We start from the raw sequence: 20,968 nt of genomic DNA, 5'->3' as shown, positions 1-20,968 counted from the left end.
GGCTCAAGGGGAGAGCTAATGCCCTCTTCCCACGGCAAAGGCTGGTGGTGGCTGGCCCTGTGGGGTTCAGCTGCCTAAAGAAGCTTAAGGTCCTTCATCTCCCGTATTCGGGGTTGCTGGGGTGCCCTGGGGCCAGGGCCGGGGCTGGTAAGGAACTTGGGTCGAGCATCTCTGCTATCCCCCTCCCCCTCCCCCAGCACACAGACCAAAGTGAGCACAACCTCCAGGAATGAATCTCCACTCCCAGTCATTATAACCTAGTCATTGGTGAAATGAGTCAAGTCCAAATATGTGCGTGGCCAGAAATGCTATCCAGGTACCTCTGTCCCCAGTAGACTGGGACATGAGACTCTGGCAGACCCAGCCAGCAGATTTGCAGAATGTTTGAGTCTGGAACTCCTCTAGGGCCTGCGCTGGGCCCGCTGCACCCGCATACACTTAGCAAAGGATCCCCATGTGATCCTGCTTTCCCGTGCAATCCCCACCACCCATCCTCCTGTCCCCCACTGTCCCCCAATGGCAGAGACGCTTTGCCAAGCTTTCGGCAGCATGAGTCTCACATGCTCACTAGTCGACATCGCACTTGAGGTCTGAGATGTGCTTTCCCAGCAGCACACCTCCTGGTAGCCAGCCCAGAGGGGGAGAACTACTGCTTCCCACCACCTCCATAGGTGGGGGTGGGGGATGGGGGTGGATGAGTGGGGGCTCCTGACAGTCACCAAGAACCTGGCATGTTGGCAAGGGTAGGTTTCCAATACCAATGAGAGGCCTTGAAGGATTCTGTTTTAAGGGTTCAAGTGAACATGAGGGCAGCCTTGGGGGGTGGGGGCAGCTTTGGAGGGGGCCTTGGAACCCAGGGGCTACTGTGTGTCCAGGCCTTCTAGCAGTGACAGAATTTACTGTATTCCCTCCCAATGGCTGGGAGGATTCACAACTTAAGACTTTTTGGAAGAGAGTTGGGGGAGATCCAAGTGATGAGAGAAGTCGGGAGAGTCCCTGTTCATATTTATTACCCTCAGGCAGTAAAAGAGCAGCGGCTCTCGGCTCTCGGTGACATTCAACACCCCTTAATAAGGGGCTCTGGCCACGGTGTTTCCATATCCCACCCTTCACATACTGTTTTGCTTTGCTTCAGACACCATGGATACCAAGAGGCACAATTTTTCCAAGGCTTGTGCTCTATCCAGATGTTCAGTGCCTTGCGGATTTACAATTTGGAGTGTGTCTACCCAGATTGGAGGCACTTGTGGTTTGCATTACAGGACCCCGTGTCTCCAGGTTCTGGAAAAGGTGCAGAGATGGAAATTCTGGACTAGAATTTTGTATCAAAGGAACTTGACGTCTGAGAGGGGCTTTGCTTTATGCTTTCCTTTCTTCCCAGCATCTGGCCTCTCGGCAGGTACGGCACTGATTCTTGCTCTTGGAGCAGCTTCTCAAGTGTCAGAAACATCACAAATCATCAGGGGGAAGGTGTTAACATGCAGATTTCTTGGCCAGATTTAGATCTCCTGAAAGAATATCTGCATCTTAATGAGATGGGCTCCAAGAATCTGCATTTTAATAGGCCAGGGCTAAGTAATCGAAATTTGACCTTTTTTTTTTTTTTTTGAGAAATGTAATCAGAAGAATATATTCCACAGTGTAATTCAAATTGCAATGAAGCAAACATCCATGTGTAAACACTCCCCAGGGTGGGAAATAAAGCAAGTCCCATGAAGCCCCTCTCCGATCAGTCATGCTCCCATGCCCCCACTCGCACCCCTCACGTCTGGGTGAAACATGGTCCGGAGTGCTGAGACATCCGGTCCCCTGGCTGATCTTATGGTTGTCATTTATAAATGCATCCTGAAATATATTGTTTTGCTTATCTAAAACTCTGACAGAAATAGAGGTCACCTGGGTGACTCAGTCAGTTAAGCGTCTGACTTCGGCTCAGGTCCTATCTCACAGTTTGTGGATTTGAGCCTCCCATCAGACTCTGCGCTCACGACTCAGAGCCTGAAGCCTGCTTCAGATTCTCTGACTCTCTCTCTGCCCCTCCACTGCTCACATTCTGTCTCTTAAAAATAAGTAAACATTAAAGAAATTTTTTAAAGATCATACAGAAAAGGAATTGTCCTTAATAAACTGTACCTTGTCTTCACTCACCCGGGGGGCGTGTGCCTCTGCAGCTGCTCAATCTGTCCCTTTTTGTGGCTGTGTACTTTTTCGTTGTGTGAAAACATGCCTCGCTCATGGGCATCTCTTCCAGCCCAGCTCTGAGGAATGTTTCAGGTGTTTCCCCATCAGGCCGAGTTTGCTGAGGAGGAAATAGCAGGTCAAAGAAGTCAAGTGATGTAAGAGCCCAGTGTGGGGGGTCCACAGCCTGAGTCTGGAATCCGCTTCCACCAATGGTGACATCACTGGGTGAGTTCATGTATGCTTATCTCTGTGCCTTGGTTTTCTCATCTGGAAAATGAGAAAGGTTCCTGTTTCAGTGCTGCGAGGACCCAGTAGACAAATACCGTAAGCTGGTGACACTTGGCCTGGTCCCTTCAAATACTTCCAGTTCAGAAATGAGAACTGGGGCTTCCGTCTGACTTCATATTCTTTGTGTGGTTTACATGTCCCATGAATATAGGTTACTTCTATGATCCATTAGTGAAACACAAGCCTTTGCCCTACAAACTTTCCACTCTTCCCTCAGTCGCTGAAGGTCCGCTAACACGCAGCCACGAGGCGACGACCAGGCCAGGGCTCATCACGGAGCCAGAGCTGAGCCTGGCCTTGAGCTCTCTCCAGCAGCCGGGTCTGGCCTGGCCCAGCCACCCAAGGGAACATCCTCTCACTTCTCACTGCTCTCTAGAAAAAGGGCACAGCCAGACACACAGGAACTGTGTGTGTGGGAGAACCCACACAAGGAAGACAGGGATGGCATGTGATTCTGGTCAGGTGATCCGGGTCCTTGTCCCAACCCTTCCACTATTAGTTAGAGGGGCTGGCCTGTATCTCCCTGGCCTATGGCGTCCTCATCAGTAAAATGGAAGAGGAGGAAGAGAGGGATAGGACAAGGAGAGCACCAAGCTCTTTCTCAGTGAATTCTCAGTGAGGCTTTTGGCTACAGCCGTTGAGGTGCTGGGCGGATGAGCTTGGGGGCTTGTCCCCTGGCATGCCTGATTTCCCGAGATGCCCCAGGAGGGGGCCAGCCTGGCTACAGGAAAATCAGTCAATGGGCCAGTGGCAAATAAGGGCCATAGTGAATCTATTCTCTCCCAAGATGAATCCTGCTGGGAATGGCTGCCCAACTGTCCCCTCAAGTTCATGACAATTAACTAATACTCTCACTTGGAAGGCAATGCCTTCTAAAACACACCATTTCTTCCAAGGAGCCTGATGATGCTGCCTGCTTCAATTTCCCCAGTGTAAGGTCACTGTGGCCCTAGCTCCAAGGAGGAGGCTGCTAACCCCCACAGCCTGTCTTTCTTCCTGCCCTCAGCCTCCTAACTGGCCGTCACTGTCTTCCTGGCGAGCTGGAAAGCTGAGGGCAAGGGGCTGTGCACTCGGTGCCACAATTCACATTGGCCTGGGTCCAGCTTAGATAATACACCCCATCACCCCCAACACCCCCTCACTTCCTCTCAGATGGATATGCAAAGCATCTGGGAAATCGACAGCTGCCGCCTTCCATCCCAAAGAGGGAGGTGAGGTAATCCCCATACATAGTCCGACAAGTGCCTCGGGGTGAAAGGGGCTCTGTGTGGAGGAAAGTGTGTTACTGTGTTTCTCTGGACTTCTAGGAGCACTTCACTGATGGCCTGGCACTGGAGAGATGAAAAGTTAACCGGGTTTTCTCGCCTCCACAAAAGCGTCTTTCTTTCATGCCACAATAGACACCATGTAGCAGGGAAGACTTCAGCGTCCAGTGACCAGAGACAGGGAGCTCTGCTGGAAGTCCCTGGCCATCCCACCACCACCCATCTCTGAGGGTTCCGACTGTAACCCTGAAGGCCCAGGGGACAGGCCCAAGGCATCTAACAACGACAAAACTAATGTTTAAGGATGGGCAAGGGGGACAGCCTTCAGATCGGACTGGGGCTGATGGCCCTCTGTGTGCTGACCCCGTCAGCGGGGCAGAACCCATGCCAGAGGCAGCTCCCATCATTAGCAGGAAGAGAAGGGGCAGAGCTGTCCTGACAGAGCCCACCTGAGTGTCAGGCACACAACAGCTGTGGGGAGAAATACCAACTTCCAAGTTCCACCTTTCCCTCCAGAGCCCTGGTCCCCTCCGCCCCAGGGGTCTGGTGCCTCCCCGCAGCGCACCAGGAGGGTTAGGATGTGGGAGGCGAGTGCTTCTCGCCACTTAACCTCACAGAAGGCGGCGATGGCACCGGTGGATTCAGCGTGGTTTTTACCTCTCACCGAAGTCTTCATGGCTGGTGTCCACACTTCCAGCGTCATCCCTGTGGCACGAAACCAGACCCAGGGGGCATTCCCTGGGAGAGCCCAGTATCTAGGATGGCCTTTTGTTCTTGACTTTGAGATTCTTACATATTACTTTTCAAAAAAAAAATCTTTTTATAGTACACAAAGTCTACAAATGACACAATACCCAACCTCTCCAGATGTAGCCACTGTACTAGTTCATCTGTTTCCTTCAAGACCCCGGCAAGTCTGTACCCGCCCTTCTCTGCCTTAAAACTCCTTTGCCTCCGGCAATGTCACACAGGGCAGACGTGCATCTTGGAAGTGCTAACTTCTGTGAATGCAACTATTTATGCCAGGGTGGGCCATCCCACTAACGGAGCATGTGCCCAAGCAGCAGGATGAGGAAGGCTGTGGGGTAAGCTTTCGGCTCCCTTGTGATTCGAGTGTTTAAAGAAACACTTTTCCTGGAAGTCCCTAAACTCAAGGTAAGACTTCATCTGGAGCTTGGTCAGGGAAACGGTGACGGGCTCCAATGCTGAGGGACAGTAGGTGTGCTGTTACAAAAGAGCACGTGCGGCTCCAATGTGACAACTTCCTTAAGGGAATTAAGAGCAATCTGGACTAGATGCCATTTTGTGTTAAGCTTGGCTTGGGCCCTGATTCCCATTATGATGTTTCTACGGATCATATGCCGTTCACATTTTTTTCCCATGTAGTGTAGCTTGGCATTGTTAGAAACGAGGATCTGTACAGATGTCTTGTTCTAGAAGTGCTTACTGCGAGGTACTTCACAGCATGAGGGTACGCAATGTTCTTCGGAAAGAGCTCTATGCTCACATCACAAAGGGAAGAAAAATATCATTAAGAATATAAACTCAGAACAAATTTACTGGGGCGCCTGGGTGGCTCAGTCGGTTGAGCGTGCAACCCTTGATTTCAGCTCAGGTCACAATCTCAGGGTCGTGGGACCACAATCCACGTTGGGCTCCATGCTGGGTGCAGAGCCTGCTTAAGATTCTCTCCCTCTGCTCCTCGAATCACCCCTCCCAAGCCCCGCTCATGTTCTCTCTCCATCTAAAAAAACAAACAAAAACTCCACCAAATTTACAAACCAAGAATATAGCATTTTATTCATTTCCAGATTATGAGTATTACACAGCATATACATATATTTAGATAATATATAAAACAATGAACAAACCGTAGGAAGAAATATAGGTCTGAAATTGCTTTAGGGAACATCTTTAATTCTATAGTTCCTGGTGAATGTATCTCCACACACTGGGGCAGGCAGCTGGGCGAAGTCCAGCACTGGTGCCCCAGAGCCCGCACACCCCCCACGGCACCTGCACCGTGATGACGGCATCCTGGCATGGTCGTTGGTGTCCACAACAAGGGACACCACGTAGTAGATAAAAGAACCACAGCAAAGAAAAGTAATAGAAATATCTGATTTTTGCATTGTCCTCCAGATAGTTTCCTTTTCAAACTAAGAGCCATGTCCAGGGTCTGACATCCCTCAAGGTGCATTTTAGTTATTGCTGGAGAAAAAGAAACAAACAGATGAGGCATCAGTTTAAGTTATCAGAAAAATAGATGGTCAGGGGTATCTGGGTGGCTCAGTCGGTTAAGTGTCTGACTTCAGCTCAGGTCATGATCTCGTGGTTCATGAGTTCGAGCCCCATGACGGGCTCTGTGCTGCCGGCTCAGAGCCTGGAACCTGCTTTGGATTCTGTGTCTCCCTCTCTCTCTGCCCCTCCCCTGCTGATGTTCTGTCTCTCTCTGTCTCTCAATAATAAATAAACATTAAAAGAAAAGAAAAGAAAAATAAATGGTGTCACTGAGCCACCTGCCCCTTTCTGGGTACACTGGAGGGGACGCTGGGCTGGGCAGAAACGCCTATGTCAGCAGCAGGCAGGCAGGGAGGAAGCACCAGGATCATGTCAGAGGAGACCCACGGACTGACAGGAACTTGGGGCCGATAAAGAGGTTCGGACGGAAGACACTGAGCAGGAAGCTGCAGGACATTGCCCTACCAGACAGGACCACCTTGTAGAGGTGGAGACAACAGTCCCAGAACCTTTCCCGGGAGCGCTCCTGATTCAGTGCTGGTATTGGAAGAAGACCCAGGATCATACAACAAAAGGTACTCCAGACACCACGTCTGCCCTGAGGCTAGAACAGAGCACTTTCCAGCTCCCCCAACTCACCGTCTGGCCTTCCTCTGAGGAAGGCTGGCTTACCTTGGCTTTGTTCTGAACTGGCAGATACAATTTGAACTCAGCCGGCAGTTCATCTTCTGAGTAGAGTCTGTCTGAGAAGTAAACCCGTCGGATGCGACAGTTTGCGTGGATCTGTGGGTGCAAGACTTATTTTAAGAAACAAAATAGGATTGTCCTTCCTCTTTTCCCAATTCTCCGGGAGCCCCTCCCACGAGGCTGTCAGAGCTTCATTGCTCTGGCATCTCCTTAGCACGGCTTGGGGGTAGACTCTGGCAAGAGGGATATTTTGCTCACTGTGTAACCCAGCAGACCCTGAATATAGCGTGGACCTCTCGGAGCCCTCTGGACAATGACTTGGGGACCTCAGCCCAAACCCCACGCCATTCTGTCACCAGGGCCACAGGCCAGGACCAGGCAGAGCGCGCTCCCCTCTCCCGTCTGGCAGCCCACCGGAGAAGCGGCCACACCTGCACTCTCAGGGTCTCGATGTAATTTGTGCCGTATGCCCGCCGTGTGAAGTCTGCCAGGTTGAACTGAATCTGGTTCCAGCCGTCGTCCAGCCGCATGGGCATGGTACAGATGAAGGGTTTGACCCGGGTGGTGCTCTGGTAGTTACTTGCGCGAAACCGCCGACGCACATTCTTGTCGTCTAGTACCTATGACATAAAGAAAAAGAGTCACATGAAGTCTACCTTGGAAGAAGCAACCTGGGTCTAAGACAAGGGCCTAACCTCCCATAGCTCAGTTTCCCAAGGCTGAGACCCAAGGGAGAATAAACAGACCAGATACAGGTCACACTGGATGCAGATGGCCCGGAAGTAGCAAGTTTATCTTGTCTGTTGCCAAGACAACGCCAGCTGCTTATGACACATGACACACTCGAGGGCCCACAGATCATAGAATGATTTCATAAACATTCTTCCATTTGAAAAATCAAAAATACTAGAACAGAGGCCAATAATAATCAGTATTAAATGGACAGTACTCTAACCTTTAAGCTTTGAAATGTTATAGCTGTTTTCAGATTTCCTAGGTGCTTACTGCTTCTTTAAAAAATGTGGCACTCAAGTTTGACTACAAATACCAAATTTATGCCGTAATTACAATGGCTGCATCAAGTGTGTAGTAGAGGCAGAAAAGAATACACACAAGGGCGCTGGGGTAGCTCAGTCAGTTAAAAGTGTCAGACTTTGGCTCTGGTCAGGACCTCACAGTTCATGCCGTTGGGCATGGACATGTCGGCATGGGCTGACAGCACAGTGCCTGCTTGGGATTCTTTCTCTCTTCCCCTCCCTGAGTCAGGCTTTCTCTCTCTCAAAATAAATAAAAACACACAGGGGCCCCTGCGTGGCTCAGTCAGCTGGGTGTCTGACTTCAGCTCAGGTCATGATCTCACGGTCCATGAATTTGAGCCCCGCATTGGGTTCTGTGCTGGCAGCTCAGAGCCTGGAGCCTGTTTCAGATTCTGTGTCTCCCTCTTTCTCTCTGCCCCTCTCCCACTCATGCTCTGTGTCTATCTCAAAAATAAATAAACCCAAAATAAATAAATAAATAAATAAATAAATAACCATACAAAAGACTAAAGATACTTTCCTAGAGCCACTTTTTCCCTGCAAGCTGACGGGCTGTCCCTATGGTACAGCTGACAGTGTGCACATTCTGTGCATATACTAACCTGTACTTCAAAGGTAAAGTATTTCTTCAAATTTTTGATTATCATGACGAGGAAGGGAAGTTTAATCCCCAAGGTCTTTTTTGGGTCTGCAGGACAGGTGATATACGTGGTGCTGCAGAGAGAGGAGATCCTAATAAGTACTTCCTTCGTGGTACACGCAGCAAAAACACTCGGTCCAAGAGGTAAGCTGGAAAGCAGATCTAAAAGATCCAGATACCTCACCCAATCCTCAATCCTTCAATCAGCTGATGCTTTAAAAAAACACAACACTGGACTCTGAAACAAAAGCTGAACACAGGGCTAGACACCAACAAGAAAATAACCTGAAAAACAAAGCCAGGCCAACGATCCAAGGAATTTTCTCCAGTGAGAGACGACTCAATTCCGCTCTAAGAGAGCCATCAAGTGACTGAAAACCCAAACTAAGACCACTGTGGCACAGAGAACCACACAGTGGCACACACCACCCACTAGATGATCGGTGCCATCCCTCCACCCATGTCCGCACGCCTTGGGTACTTACTACTAATAATACAACTAACACACAGCACTTACTACGTGCTAAGCAGGTTTTAAGTGGTTCATACACAATTTGCTTACTTAAACTTCACAGCAACCCTCGAAGGAAGGTGTCCTGTTACTCTCCCTATTTTACAGATAAGGAAGCGAAGGCCTGGGGTTAAGTAACTTGCCCAAGGTAAGCTGTAAGCAGCGAGCTGGATCCTCACCAGGCCCTCGGTCCCACAGTCTGTGCTCATTAACCTCTATGACATGCTACCTCCCTGGTGTACCACATCTCTGGGCAAACAGAGGGGCCACCTACCTGACATTTGTCCCTTCGATCTCTAGCACCAGGGACTGGATGTCATTATCGGTGATTCTTTTGATGTGGCCATTCCGCACCTACAATGACAAAAACTAAACCAATTAGGACTGAAATATTTGGCAACACCTTTGTCAAGATTTTGAAGGCTGAATGGGACCATTTAAAGAAAACCACAGTAGCCCTTAGAGCATAACACAGAATTCTGAAACACGGTATACTGAGCTTATCTGAAAGTAGGCCATGATATTACCTCCAAACAAGGTCTACCAACCACCAACAGGAACTGCAGGGGACTTGGCCATCTATAAATTAGGATAAATTTCTTTTCCAAAGAAATCAACTCGAGGGGCACCTGGGTGGCTTAGTCGGTTAAGTGTCCAACTCTTGGTATGCTAAGGTCATGATCTCATAGTTCATAAGTTCGAGCCCCGTGTTGGGCTCTGTGCTGACAGTGTGGAGCCTACTTGTCAATCTCTCTCCCCTTCTCTGTCTCTCAAAAAATAAACATAAAAAAAAAAGAAGAAATCAACTCCATTCAGCTAACATTGACTCAGTGCCTACTATGCACTAGGAACATTCATATATGTTCTCTGACTTAGTCATAACAACAAAAATCATAAGGTATTTTACACACATGGACACTGACACCCAGGCAGCGCAAGTGAGGACTCTAAGTGAGAGAGTCAGGATGAACGACCAGGCTTTCCACACTGCCTCATATACTTCTACAGCCAAAAACGCCCAAGGCTGGTGCCACTGAGAAGGGCTCCCCCCCCCACTGGCAGGGTGGCAACCAGAAAAAACAAGAGCACTAAGCCCCCAGGATCAAGCATCACTTTTATCTTCTACAGCACTTACTCCTATGCTCCTACTTCCTGCTTCCTTATCTTCGTTTCCCTAAATATCAGATTTTTAAAGAATCCAAGTGTCATCGGTGCCACACACAGGAGCCTTCTTCAGCATTTCAGCCCATGCCGACCTCTCTTCTTTCTGGTTTGTTTGTATGGCTCATGTAGCCCAGGCGTCAGTTAGCACTTCACCCTACATGGCTCTGTATCGTCTGCTGCATGCATAGGAGGTACGATATGAAGAGGGATCAATATTCAGTATGGATTTTCCCCTCTCAAAATATTTAGGAAGGCACAATTACCTTCAAGTAGTGAGTGCTTAAGCACCAAATATGGACAGAGCAGAGACATGCAAAGGCATTTTTGACACAGGGCTGGACTATTAGGGCTGAATGTATTAACATACGAAAAAAATCAACCAGATTTAGTACAGGATGCACCAAAAGCATGTGGTCTTTTTCCAGGTATAGTGAAAATGGCTGTGTTGATGTGTCATATTGACTTCTGGCTTTCCATTAGACTTGCATATAAAGAGAGAACATGGTATCAAGTCTGACCAATAGTTGTATCTTTCAAAATGGGTTATTAATAGTATGGCATTCAGTTTTTAGGCATCAGTCTCTGGCCTCTGGTATTGTGAATATGGTCTACTTATGCTTGGGGTTCCCATGGGACTGTTGATATCGCTGCCCATCTTTTTCTGCAAGATGCAACTGAGTCTTGTCTCCTCACAAAAGTATAAGCTCCTGGGTAGTAGGGATCAAGTATTAAGCATCATTTGTATCTTCTACAAAGCTCAGTACTATGCTAGGCAGAAACTAAGCGTTCAAATATTTGCTGACTTCTGGAATTTATCACCCTGAGAGCTGGCAAGGGTGAATAGATTCAAGGAGGATTTAAAAAAAATTCCTGGATAACATATCCACTGTGGACTATTATAGGAAGCCAGAGAGCCTGGGGTCCATCACAAAGCCAGGGAGGCTGCCAGCATGAAGAACACTTTCCCACAAATCAGCCTCTGGTGCCCATTATCAGACACAGAATGCAGGGCGGATGGGCCCCAGATCTCTGCCAATGCAGCACTTCTTGGGTTCTTAAGACACAAATGTCACATTGAAGTGCTCCTCAAACAATGCTGGCGACACCCGCTGCCCTCCTGCTTGGCGCTCTGGGCCTCTTTCCTCGGGGGATTAAGCGCACAAAGGCCTGGGTCTGTGCAGCACATGCCTATGCTGCCCACCTCATTCCCCATATAAACACTCGGGACCAAATGGCGATATTCCTCCTCAATGTGCTAGCCCGCAGCTGCTGTGGAAAATCAGACCGACTTGCTGGTGAAGGAGGAATCAAATGAGAAATTATTTCCAAATAACGTGATGCTGTCACATTGCTAAGAGCTGCCAGTATTCCAACAAGATGCAAACACTAATTTGATAACGTACAGCGAATTATTCTTTAGAACTTCATTCTTCCTTTAAAGAATACATAATGCAACAATCAAACACATGGCTAACTTGAAAGGATCACTTAATTATTCCTAAAAGGCAACTTGTTGCAATTTATCCAATATTGCCTGAAAGCACTGCCTCAAATCTTATCTCGCCAAACGCCTCTCAGTACACAGTGAGAATGCTCTCCCAGCTCCAGAAACCTCAGCCAGATTTCACAGGAAGGAGATGTTAGGAAATTTGCTTCTGCCCGTCTCAAAGTTTCTAGCAGATGACTTCACTCCAGCAAATGAGACTCAAGTCTTTACAGAAGAAAACAATGCCTTACAAAGCACGCAGAGGCCTACGAACCACAAGCCAAGAGACTTCGTGTATTCTTGTGCCTCCGCCCCAGAGGCAAGCTCGTTTTCAGCTAGACTTTCAAAAACTTCCTAAAGAGAAGCTTCTCTCACAACACATCAACCACCACATCCCCAGACTTAATTCTTACAAAATTAATTAATGCAGTCCATAAACCAGGAGAACTCAGGGGAAAAAAAGGGCAGCTTTTTCAGAGGAATGGCTGTCAGTCTCTCTGGAGTTTTAAGTATTCTCCCATCACCAACTGCCAGAGCTTTGAGATCAAATTAAGTTGATTCGTTATGAATTATGATTTTTCTCCTTCATTTAAAGTTCACAGGCCTGCAAATCGAAACTCATTGGGAAAGAGGGGTGGGGTAGGGCTGGGGGTGCAATTAATCAGAGAGATGAGCGCTTAAAGGAAATCTCCCCAAACCGCTCTAGGCTCTAAAACTAGGATCACGGGAAAAGTGGGGTGACAACTGGGGCAAGGCCTTTCAACCACCTTGGCAGTCTGGCCGTTACTCCCTTACATTGTAAAGGTCTTACAGGAAGCAACCCCCTCCTCAGTCCGGCTTCTGACAAACACACAGAACAAGATACATGACCTCAGAAAGTATCAACTTCCTTTCCTTAGCTCCTTCCAGTTCAGAGGTCACGAAACAGGCCTGGCTTTGAAATGAAGATAAAATGAACAGTCAGCATTTGTGGCTTACAGTGGAAATTGGTTTTATCTTACTTCCCTCTCTAAATGAGAAAGTGCCAATTGTTTTTGACCTTTTACTTCTTTTTTATTTCATGACGCAGTCCTGCTATCAAGGTGTAGGCTACAAGTGTTTTATTCCTCCAGAAAATAAACAGAGCCAATCTTACATTTTTGTTCATGAACTCCGTCTCCCCACTCTCCCGCCACCCGCAAAGCTCTGAGCTGGAGGTACTCTGGGAGCTGCAGGACCCGGTTACTGGCTATTACAGGTCAGAAGCGTCCTCAGCCTCCGCACACACCAGGAGAGGAACCTGCAAGCTCTTACAGTCACTCTCCCAGGCTTTCCATGGTTGCTGGGGCAACTAAGAAAGAACACTGATTTATTTTTTTTTCAATGTAAGCTCCAGGGAGGAGGGTCAAGCTGAGGGGAAAAAGTACTACTGGAATAGGGAGGAAGCTAGCCAATTCTCCTTATTTCTTCAAGTGTTTTAAAAATAACACGAGTTGTATGCATTCCCTACCCCCACCTTTCATTTTTCTGGCTCCACCCACTTATCCTGGCAGACAGCTGAGCCCTCAGCCATCTGGCATCCTAGTCTTAATGACACATGTTCCAATTTACATTAAGACATTAGAGCTGTCCGTGTCAGCAGGAAAGTTTCTCCCGCAGCTAGGGGCCGGGACACAAGTCAGAAAGCAGGCAGAGGGAGACCTCTGTGGGGAGAGCTGGGCATAGCTCTGTCTCCAGGCCTGGGCCTTGCAGGATCCAATGCTGCACTTAACATGGACTCGCCAGATAGCACCGGGCAGCTCTGGGCACTTACAGCCTGTGAGTTACAGTAAAGACAATTCCAAGTGCAGGGCTAACCGGTCTCTTCCTAGCAATGCCTTGCAAGGCCAAGTATAACTAAACCCATGCCTTCACCCAATTATAGTAAAAGCTATTACTCAGAATAATAAACATCATCAGGCTGATCCAGGGAAAGTCTGGAAAAAACACAGCTGTACTACCTTCATGTCCAATCTCTCGATTCTACCACCGGGAATGCAGCAGTTTAACACGTACCCATAAAGGTTGCTAATTAAAAATGAGGGTGTAGAAACTACTTTTCTGGAGACTATTCATTCTTAAAATTAGGAACAGGAAATGGGAGTCTAATACTATCCAGCAACGACCACAAAAAGTTCTGTTCTAATATTTAGTTTTAGAATAAGCAAGGACCAGCAGCAGCTGAATGATAAAGTGAGAGGTGACAAAGACAGAGAAACTCATATGAATGAACATTCTCATCTAGTAGACTTTTAGGATGTGAAACATATTTTGAAATATGAAAATTTTATGTTTTACACAGGCTTAAGTGGAAACAGAACTTTCTGGTATTTTCTTTACAAACCAGAAGTAATGTCTACATTAAACATACAAATCCTTTAATAAATGTAATACTTGCTGGTCCCAGAAGTTAGGCAACATTAAGAAAGCCCTAATTTCTCCTAAGCTGTTGGTGTGATAAAGACAGAGGTCTTTATCAGGAAGCTTGCAGTCTAGTAAGGAATACAGATTTAAAATTTTTTTTTTAATGTTTTATTTATTTTTGATACAGAGAGAGACAGAGCATAGAGGGGGAGAGGCAGAAAGAGAAGGAGACACAGAATCTGAAACAGGCTCCAGGCTCTGAGCTAGCTGTCAGCACAGAGCCCGGGGTGGGGCTCAAACCCACGAACATGAGATCTGACCTGAGCCGAAGCCGGAGGCCTAGCCGACTGAGCCACCCAGGCGCCCCAAGGAATACAGATTTTAAGAAGCTAATTTGAAGAATGAATTTCAAGAATGATGAGTATGATGAAAAGGAAGTAGAGGCTCTATAAGGGGGTATAAATGAACTTAACCTGGAGGGGCAAGTGGATATAAACTAACTTGACCTGAGGAAGTGCCTTTGTGCTGTAACCTGGAGACAAACAGAGGTGGCGGGGTGGGTCCCAGCAGAGGGCGCCCGGGACAGCCTGAAGGTGAGAACATGAGTCCTGCAGTTCAGCAGGAGGTCACTGCTAAGAGGGGAACCTGGCAAGGGCAAGCCTGCACAGTTAGTTAAGCAGGCACCAGACCATGTGCTGTGTGGCCTTAAGAGTCACGTGAAGGGTTTGGGACTGGGAAAGCCATGCTACAATGACAAAATTATTCTAATTTCAGATGTCTGGCTTTACTATATTTCCTATACCTAGGCATCAATTATAAACTTATTTACGCTTGAGCAAATTCCTGGGTTTCTTGTCCTATTTAATACTGTATGCCATAATTCTGGTGCCCAGCATTTTATATGAACTTTCATTTAACCTCCATAATCATGGAAGGAGGTCACATCATTACAAAACAAGGTTATACAACACAGGACACAGGACAGAGCCAGGGCGCACATCTACACCGTCCCAACTCCAGCCCTGGGGTTTCAAGGTAAAATACTTCTCTTCCCCTAAAGGAACTTGTAGTCTAGTGGGAAATACACAATAAATAGGCAACTGCCATACAGTGTGAAGTGTATGAGAGGCCCACAGGAATACACAGGAGACCTAACATAAGCTCCCAATGAACTAATGTGTAAGTTGAGATTTGAAGGAAGAGATGGGGGGCAGGAGCTACAAGCTTCAGAGCGTCCGATAAACGCGGGTGTTACGAATGTTAGTAAGCACACTCACAAAAATGGAGTCTGTCAATTCACTAGGATGAATATGGCATTCACTCTTCACATTCATAAGGAGATACAGAGCCCAAACAGAAGCCAAACCTAATTTTTCTAAGATTATTCGTTATAGAAAACAAATTATAGAAATTCGTCTCCATAAGCCCAGGAAGGAGAACAGTAAAGTTTGTGAAATCAAAGTAGTAACAAAAATAGCCATATGTACTACTGGAAGAGTTCAGGGTCATTTCTAGATCAATGTGGATGGCCCATCCCTCAAACGTTACCTTTAGTACAACTTTGCCTTCCTGAGAGCAGGGAAATGTCTTCTTTGTATCTTCCCAAATCTACACAAGGCCTGTGATTTAAATCCTGCTCAATAAATCTTTGATAAGTGTATCAATCCCCACTGTTTCCCCAATTGGCTTGGATTCCCAATAATTCCTGAGGACTTTGTAATAAGGCACACGGGCAACAAAGCCTATGGCACTGACCCCAAACTTGTCCTTTTCCTCCCGTTCCTTCCCTTGCTCCAAGGGAAAACATTCATCCCTAAACCCTTTTCAGCCTAAATACCAAAAGTATAAGGACCCCTGGGTGGCTCAGTCAGTTAAGCATCTGACTCTCCATTTTGGCTCAGGTCATGATCTCAAAGTTTGTGGGTTCGAGCCTCATGTAGGGAGCCATGCTGACAGTGCAGAGTCTGCTTGGGATTCTGTCTCTCCCCTCCCACACACACTCTCTCTTTCTCTCTCTTAAAATAAATAAATAACCTTGATAAAATACAAAAAATATAAACATAATTAACTTTTACTATTATAAGAATTTTGCTTAAAGTGAGTGTTATTCTAAACCTTTTCCTTGCCAAAATGTCTGTTTAATTTACTCCAAGTAACCCAGCCAGGAGTTCTAATAATGTGTTCACACGTGTTAGGTCATCAGGGTATCATCCGACCTCTAGCGGCGTTGTTAAGGGACACAGCGCACTATGGTTACTTTGCTTTTATATTCCATGTGTAAACATGTTGACTAGTCAAAAAGCTGCATTTGAAAAATAAAACACACACAAAAAGAGCAAGCCCAGAGGGTTAGAATGGACACCTCTGATAAGTTTCACCTCACGGATGTGCTGAGGCCTCCCTACCACTGCAATTCTTTAAGTGTTACCAAGTTCACTGACCTGCTCTAGAAACCTCTCCCAGATCAAGTCCCATTCTCTCCTTCAAGTGCCTTAGGGTGGCCTTTGTGTTGTAATTCCATGTCCGGCAGGCACACAGGGCCACTCTCTGCGTGCCTCCCGTGCCTCCCGACAGCCCGTCAGTCCCGCTACAGCTGGGGAGCCATCCTTCCCAGGTCCATTGACACCAGGCTCTCTGTACGGCTGTGATTCCAGAGTTTTCGATGTTCATTCCAATGTGAACAGAACCATGCAACCGAGAACCTCAATTACGTCGGGAAAAAGATTAAGGGACTGCTCCCCTGTGCAATACTCTTGGTATGAGCCTAAGCATGTGGGCAGACGCATCATCGAAGGGGAGACGTTGATGCTTCACACACGCACAGGGCCCAACCAGCTCCTGACATCCAGATCTCTCAACAACCTTATCAAAGTGACGTGACGAGCACACCACTCTCAGAGCTGCCTTCTAAATGCAGAATTCCCTGGTGGTGACCGGCAGAAGGCTCCCAGTGTCCTCTACCCACCTCTGTGTGCAGATAAGGAAGACAAAGAATTGTTCTGAGATGAAATCCAAGATTCTCAGCTTCGTTACCCATAAACTGCTTATTTAGATTATTCCACATTTATCCCTATCAAACACCATTCAACATACCACTTCTCTCGGTTCTGCCCTGAGGAATCGCCTCTCTTCCACAATAGAGTGCCCACCTTAACTTACCCTAAAAAAAGGTACAGCGGACTGGGAATCGGCGCGAGAAACGAAACAACAAAATAGCAAGACGCCGACCAACTCAAAACATGCTAGACACACATGCTCCCTACTCAACATCTCCAAACGTGGCCAGGGCCACCATCTCCTGGGGTGAGAGTATTATCCAGCGGATACCTGAATGAACATAATGAGGCTTGTACTTGGCTCTGAACTTATCAATCCAAACAAAACTTTGTCACCATTTTGTAGTTTTCGTGATGTAGAAATCAAGCACAGAAGGCACAGTACAGTCCCCAAGTAGCACTGAATGTGGAGCAGGTGCCAAAGGCCACCGAATTCTGCCTTGTTTGAGATCCCTGGAAGGAAAGGAGCAAATGAATGAAACCCAAACATAACTGCCTTCTGTCTGTGCCTCTGTTAGGATGCCTGGAACAAAAGCTCTGTGTCTTGTGCCCAGCACAGTGCCTGGCACAAAACAGGGTATCAGTATTTGTGAAATCAGTGAACAGCAGCTTCTTTCATCTGCATGTTCCCAAAGAAACCTCACGTAAGTGTATGCATTTCACGCTGTGACACGGAGGCTATCAATCCTACCACATAAATGGGGAAACCGAGGCTCCTGAGGAACCGACTGAGCGAGTTAAGGCTGCGGAGAGGGACCACTGTCCTAACTAACCACACCATGGCCTCTGGACACTTAAACCCCAGCCACGCCCACCCCACACGCACCTCCAACTGCTTACACGACGCCCCTACCTTGCACCTCAGTCACGTCGGCCTGGGGATGGTCACAGCAGCGCCCGCCCGGCCTCCCCTAACCCCCAACTCCACACAGCTACCCGCCACCCCATCCCCAGCTCCCAGATGAGGAGGGGGCGCGGCCCCTGCACCCCGCCCAGCGGCTGTCCCCAACTCCTGACCTTTTTGTCCCAGATCTGCAGGGGTTTGCTGCCTATGCTGTAGAGGATGGAGAGGAAGCCGCTCTGGAACGTGTTTTTGAACATCTCGCTCGCGGCCTTCTCAGCCGCGCCGGAGCCGACCTAGATAGGGGCACCGAGTGGTGAAGGGAAACCAAGGGCTGGGCCTGGTCGTTGGAAGAGACGCTGAGCTCCTGACCGTCTGATCGGTAGTCACCCGCGGGTAAAGTTGGTCGCAAGACACTACTTCGGCGAGTTTCAGCTCCCAGAAGACGCAAACAGCCTCAACTGGGAAACCACAGCAACTGCTGCCCGCGCTGCTCTCTCCGCCTTAAATGGAGGCGGCGGGCAGGCCGCCGTGTAAAATGGATCCCTCCGCCCACTTGACCCGCCCCCTAAGCGCGCTGGGCCCAATCCTGACACAAGAATCACAGACTTCCTGTCCCTTCCGCTCTTAAGCCCCGCCCCAGTCCCACCTCCTTGTGGAAGGAACACAGTTGTCAAGGGACTATTTTTCTCATCCTAGTTCCAGAGCGCTTTTAGAAAGCGGAAGCAGACAGGATTATGGACTGTGTGAGACACGTTTCGCGCAGTCAAGGGAACGAGGCGGGGGTGGGGTAAGGGGCGAGAAAGCCTGGCCCCGCCCCCTGACGGACTGGGAGGAGTTAACTGGGCAGAAGTGAAGAAAGTGTAGAAGGGGGGTTGGCTAAGCAACTGCTTACCAAAGAATGTCAAATAGACTGGCCGCCGAGTGCAGGATCAGGTTAAAGCAGCCAACTATTACTGAGCACTGCGCTAAGCGCCTTATATGCATCATTGCTTTCATTATTAACAGGGTCACTATGAATACACTGCATATCTTGTGGGATGCAAAGCAGTGCTCTCAAGAAAATGTATTACCTTGAATGCACTAGCAAACAAAAAAGCCTGAACACTAAGATAAAAGCAGAAATTAATAAAATTATACAAAATATAGTTGAGTTGGTTGAGTTATAGTAATCGCTGTTTTTTTTAAAATCAATTAATACTTAGAACGTTTTTTAAAAAGACACAAAACAAGCTATGATATTTCAAGTGTGGAAGAAATCCCAAATGTTGGAGACCAGTCACTCAATGAGCATCTACCTAAATATTATACTCTGTGCCTAGGCCTGTGCTGGGTATTGTGACTGACAGAAAAGGAATTTACAGTTAACATTATCAACACGGCTACAAACGGCTAACGTCACTTAAGCATTTATTAGGTACCTAATAAGTACTATACTAAAAGCTTAGCCTTTACTAAGTCATTTACTCCTCACAAGAACCCTGTGAAGAATCTAGCCAGAATTTCCAGACATGACAGGGGGTGGCGGTGGGAGGATATGTGGATCTTATTAGACTAGAAAGTGAAAAAAATTTTTTCTATGAAATTGTTATTTTTAGATAACTTTTGGGGACTGTGCTTCAGGCCAGTGAATAGCTTATCCCTTGATTGTTACTGAAATGTTCAGGGATCCTCCTTGCCTCTTCCAACTCCTGATGGCTCTAGGTGTTTCTAGGCTTGTGGTGATCTCGGCATACATTTCTTCTGTGTTCTCTCGTCTCACGAGCACACCACTTGTTGGATTTAGTGTCCACCTTGAACCCAGCACAATACCATCTTGAGACCTTCAACTAATTGCATCCACGAAGGCACTCTTTCCAAATAAGTGCTCATTTCTGAGTTCTGGGTGGACATGTATTTTGAGAGGATACTATTCAACCCACTACTCTACTTCCTCAGAGAGGATGTCTTTGACAAGCCTGAAATGACACCTCCCACCCCAACTTCTTGTCCTCTTCCCCACTTTATTATTTCCATAGTACTTATCACCACATCATAGTCTATATAGTTACTTATTGCTGTTTCCTTTCCCCTGGTTTTGAGCTTCTGGGAGAAAGAATTTGGTCTGTCTTGTATTCCTAATACCCAAAGTGCTTGCATAAAGTGGGGATGCAGTATGCATGTGTTGAATCAGTGAATCAGAGTCATGGACTTGGGGACCTGGTCACTGTGGGCCCAACACAGGTTCTGTCTCTCCTGGTCTCAGCAGCTCCAGACCCATCCAACCAATAGAGATCTTCTCCTCTGAATTGGGGCTCACCTAGTCCATTTGTCTGCTCACAGTTCTCTCATCAACCGTGCATGCTCCTCAATTAAAATGGAACACCTGGACACCTGGGTGGCTCAGTTGTTTAACCAAATGTTAGACATTGGCTCAGGTCATGATCTCAAGGTTCATAAGTTGGAGTCCCACATCAGGCTCTGCGCCAATGGTATGGAGCCTGCTAGGAGGGATTCTCTCTCCCCGCCCCCCTCTCAAAAATAAATAAATAAACAAAAAAATGGAACACCTTGAGTGAGTATGGGCTTAAGTGCCTTGAACAGATAGCCAATCAATGAGCAAACTGATGGAGAAAATGAAAGTGCTAGCTTCTCCTGACTATTCATTCTCAGTAAGTGTGTGCCTGAACTGTGTTCAGTTCTTTCTTATGTTGGGGTTCAAAGTTTATTGTGATCATGGCCTTGGCTACAGCAAGGATGATTTTTTAAAAATTTATTCTGAGAGAATGGGTGTGCATGCAAGTGGGGGAGGGGCAGAGAGATGGGAGGAAAGAGAGAGAGAGAGAGAGAGAGAGAATCCTAAGTAGGTTCCACACTGTCAGCATAGAGCCTGATGTGACACTTGAACCCAGGAGCTATGAGATCATGACCTGAGCTGAACTCAGACACTTAACTAACTCAGCCACCCAGGCACCCCTGCAATACAGATGATTTGATGAAGGTTTGGAGAACAGGAATCACTGAGTTGGCTCCACAGTAGATTTGATTTTGGTCTGCTTTTTTCAGGTGCAGACTGGCTTCCATGCGTGTGTCCCAGCACCTACACAGAGCCATCATCACGGCAGGTACACAATGAATGAACGAGTAGATTAGAGCCAAGTGATCAAGTCTGACATTTACTTTCATTTCAAAGGTAATGTGCACCAAATT

At 47.4% G+C, this 20,968-nt stretch overlaps 1 protein-coding gene across 2 annotated transcripts; it reads right to left on the bottom strand.

The window, feature by feature from the left end:
- Positions 1-5,507: 5,507 nt before the first annotated feature.
- CFAP20 (cilia and flagella associated protein 20) lies at positions 5,508-18,297 on the bottom strand. Of its 2 annotated transcripts, XM_029925861.1 has the most exons (7): positions 17,956-18,018; positions 17,210-17,391; positions 9,125-9,204; positions 8,302-8,413; positions 7,094-7,282; positions 6,648-6,758; positions 5,508-5,945 (listed from the first exon to the last, which is right to left on the bottom strand). In XM_029925861.1, the coding sequence occupies exons 2-7, from the start codon at positions 17,219-17,221 to the stop codon at positions 5,940-5,942; spliced, it is 510 nt and encodes a 169-aa protein (XP_029781721.1). In that variant the 5' UTR covers positions 17,222-17,391; positions 17,956-18,018; the 3' UTR covers positions 5,508-5,939. The 2 variants fall into 2 exon arrangements, with proteins under 2 accessions (XP_029781721.1, XP_029781720.1); XM_029925860.1 differs by lacking the exon at positions 17,210-17,391 and having other exon boundaries at positions 17,956-18,297.
- Between the last annotated feature and the right edge of the window lie 2,671 nt (positions 18,298-20,968).

The sequence above is a fragment of the Suricata suricatta genome, chromosome 16 (genome assembly GCF_006229205.1).
Source record: "Suricata suricatta isolate VVHF042 chromosome 16, meerkat_22Aug2017_6uvM2_HiC, whole genome shotgun sequence".
NCBI classification, from domain to species: domain Eukaryota; kingdom Metazoa; phylum Chordata; class Mammalia; order Carnivora; family Herpestidae; genus Suricata; species Suricata suricatta.
Note: the sequence above shows the minus strand (reverse complement) of the source record. Positions and strands in the feature narration are given on the sequence as shown.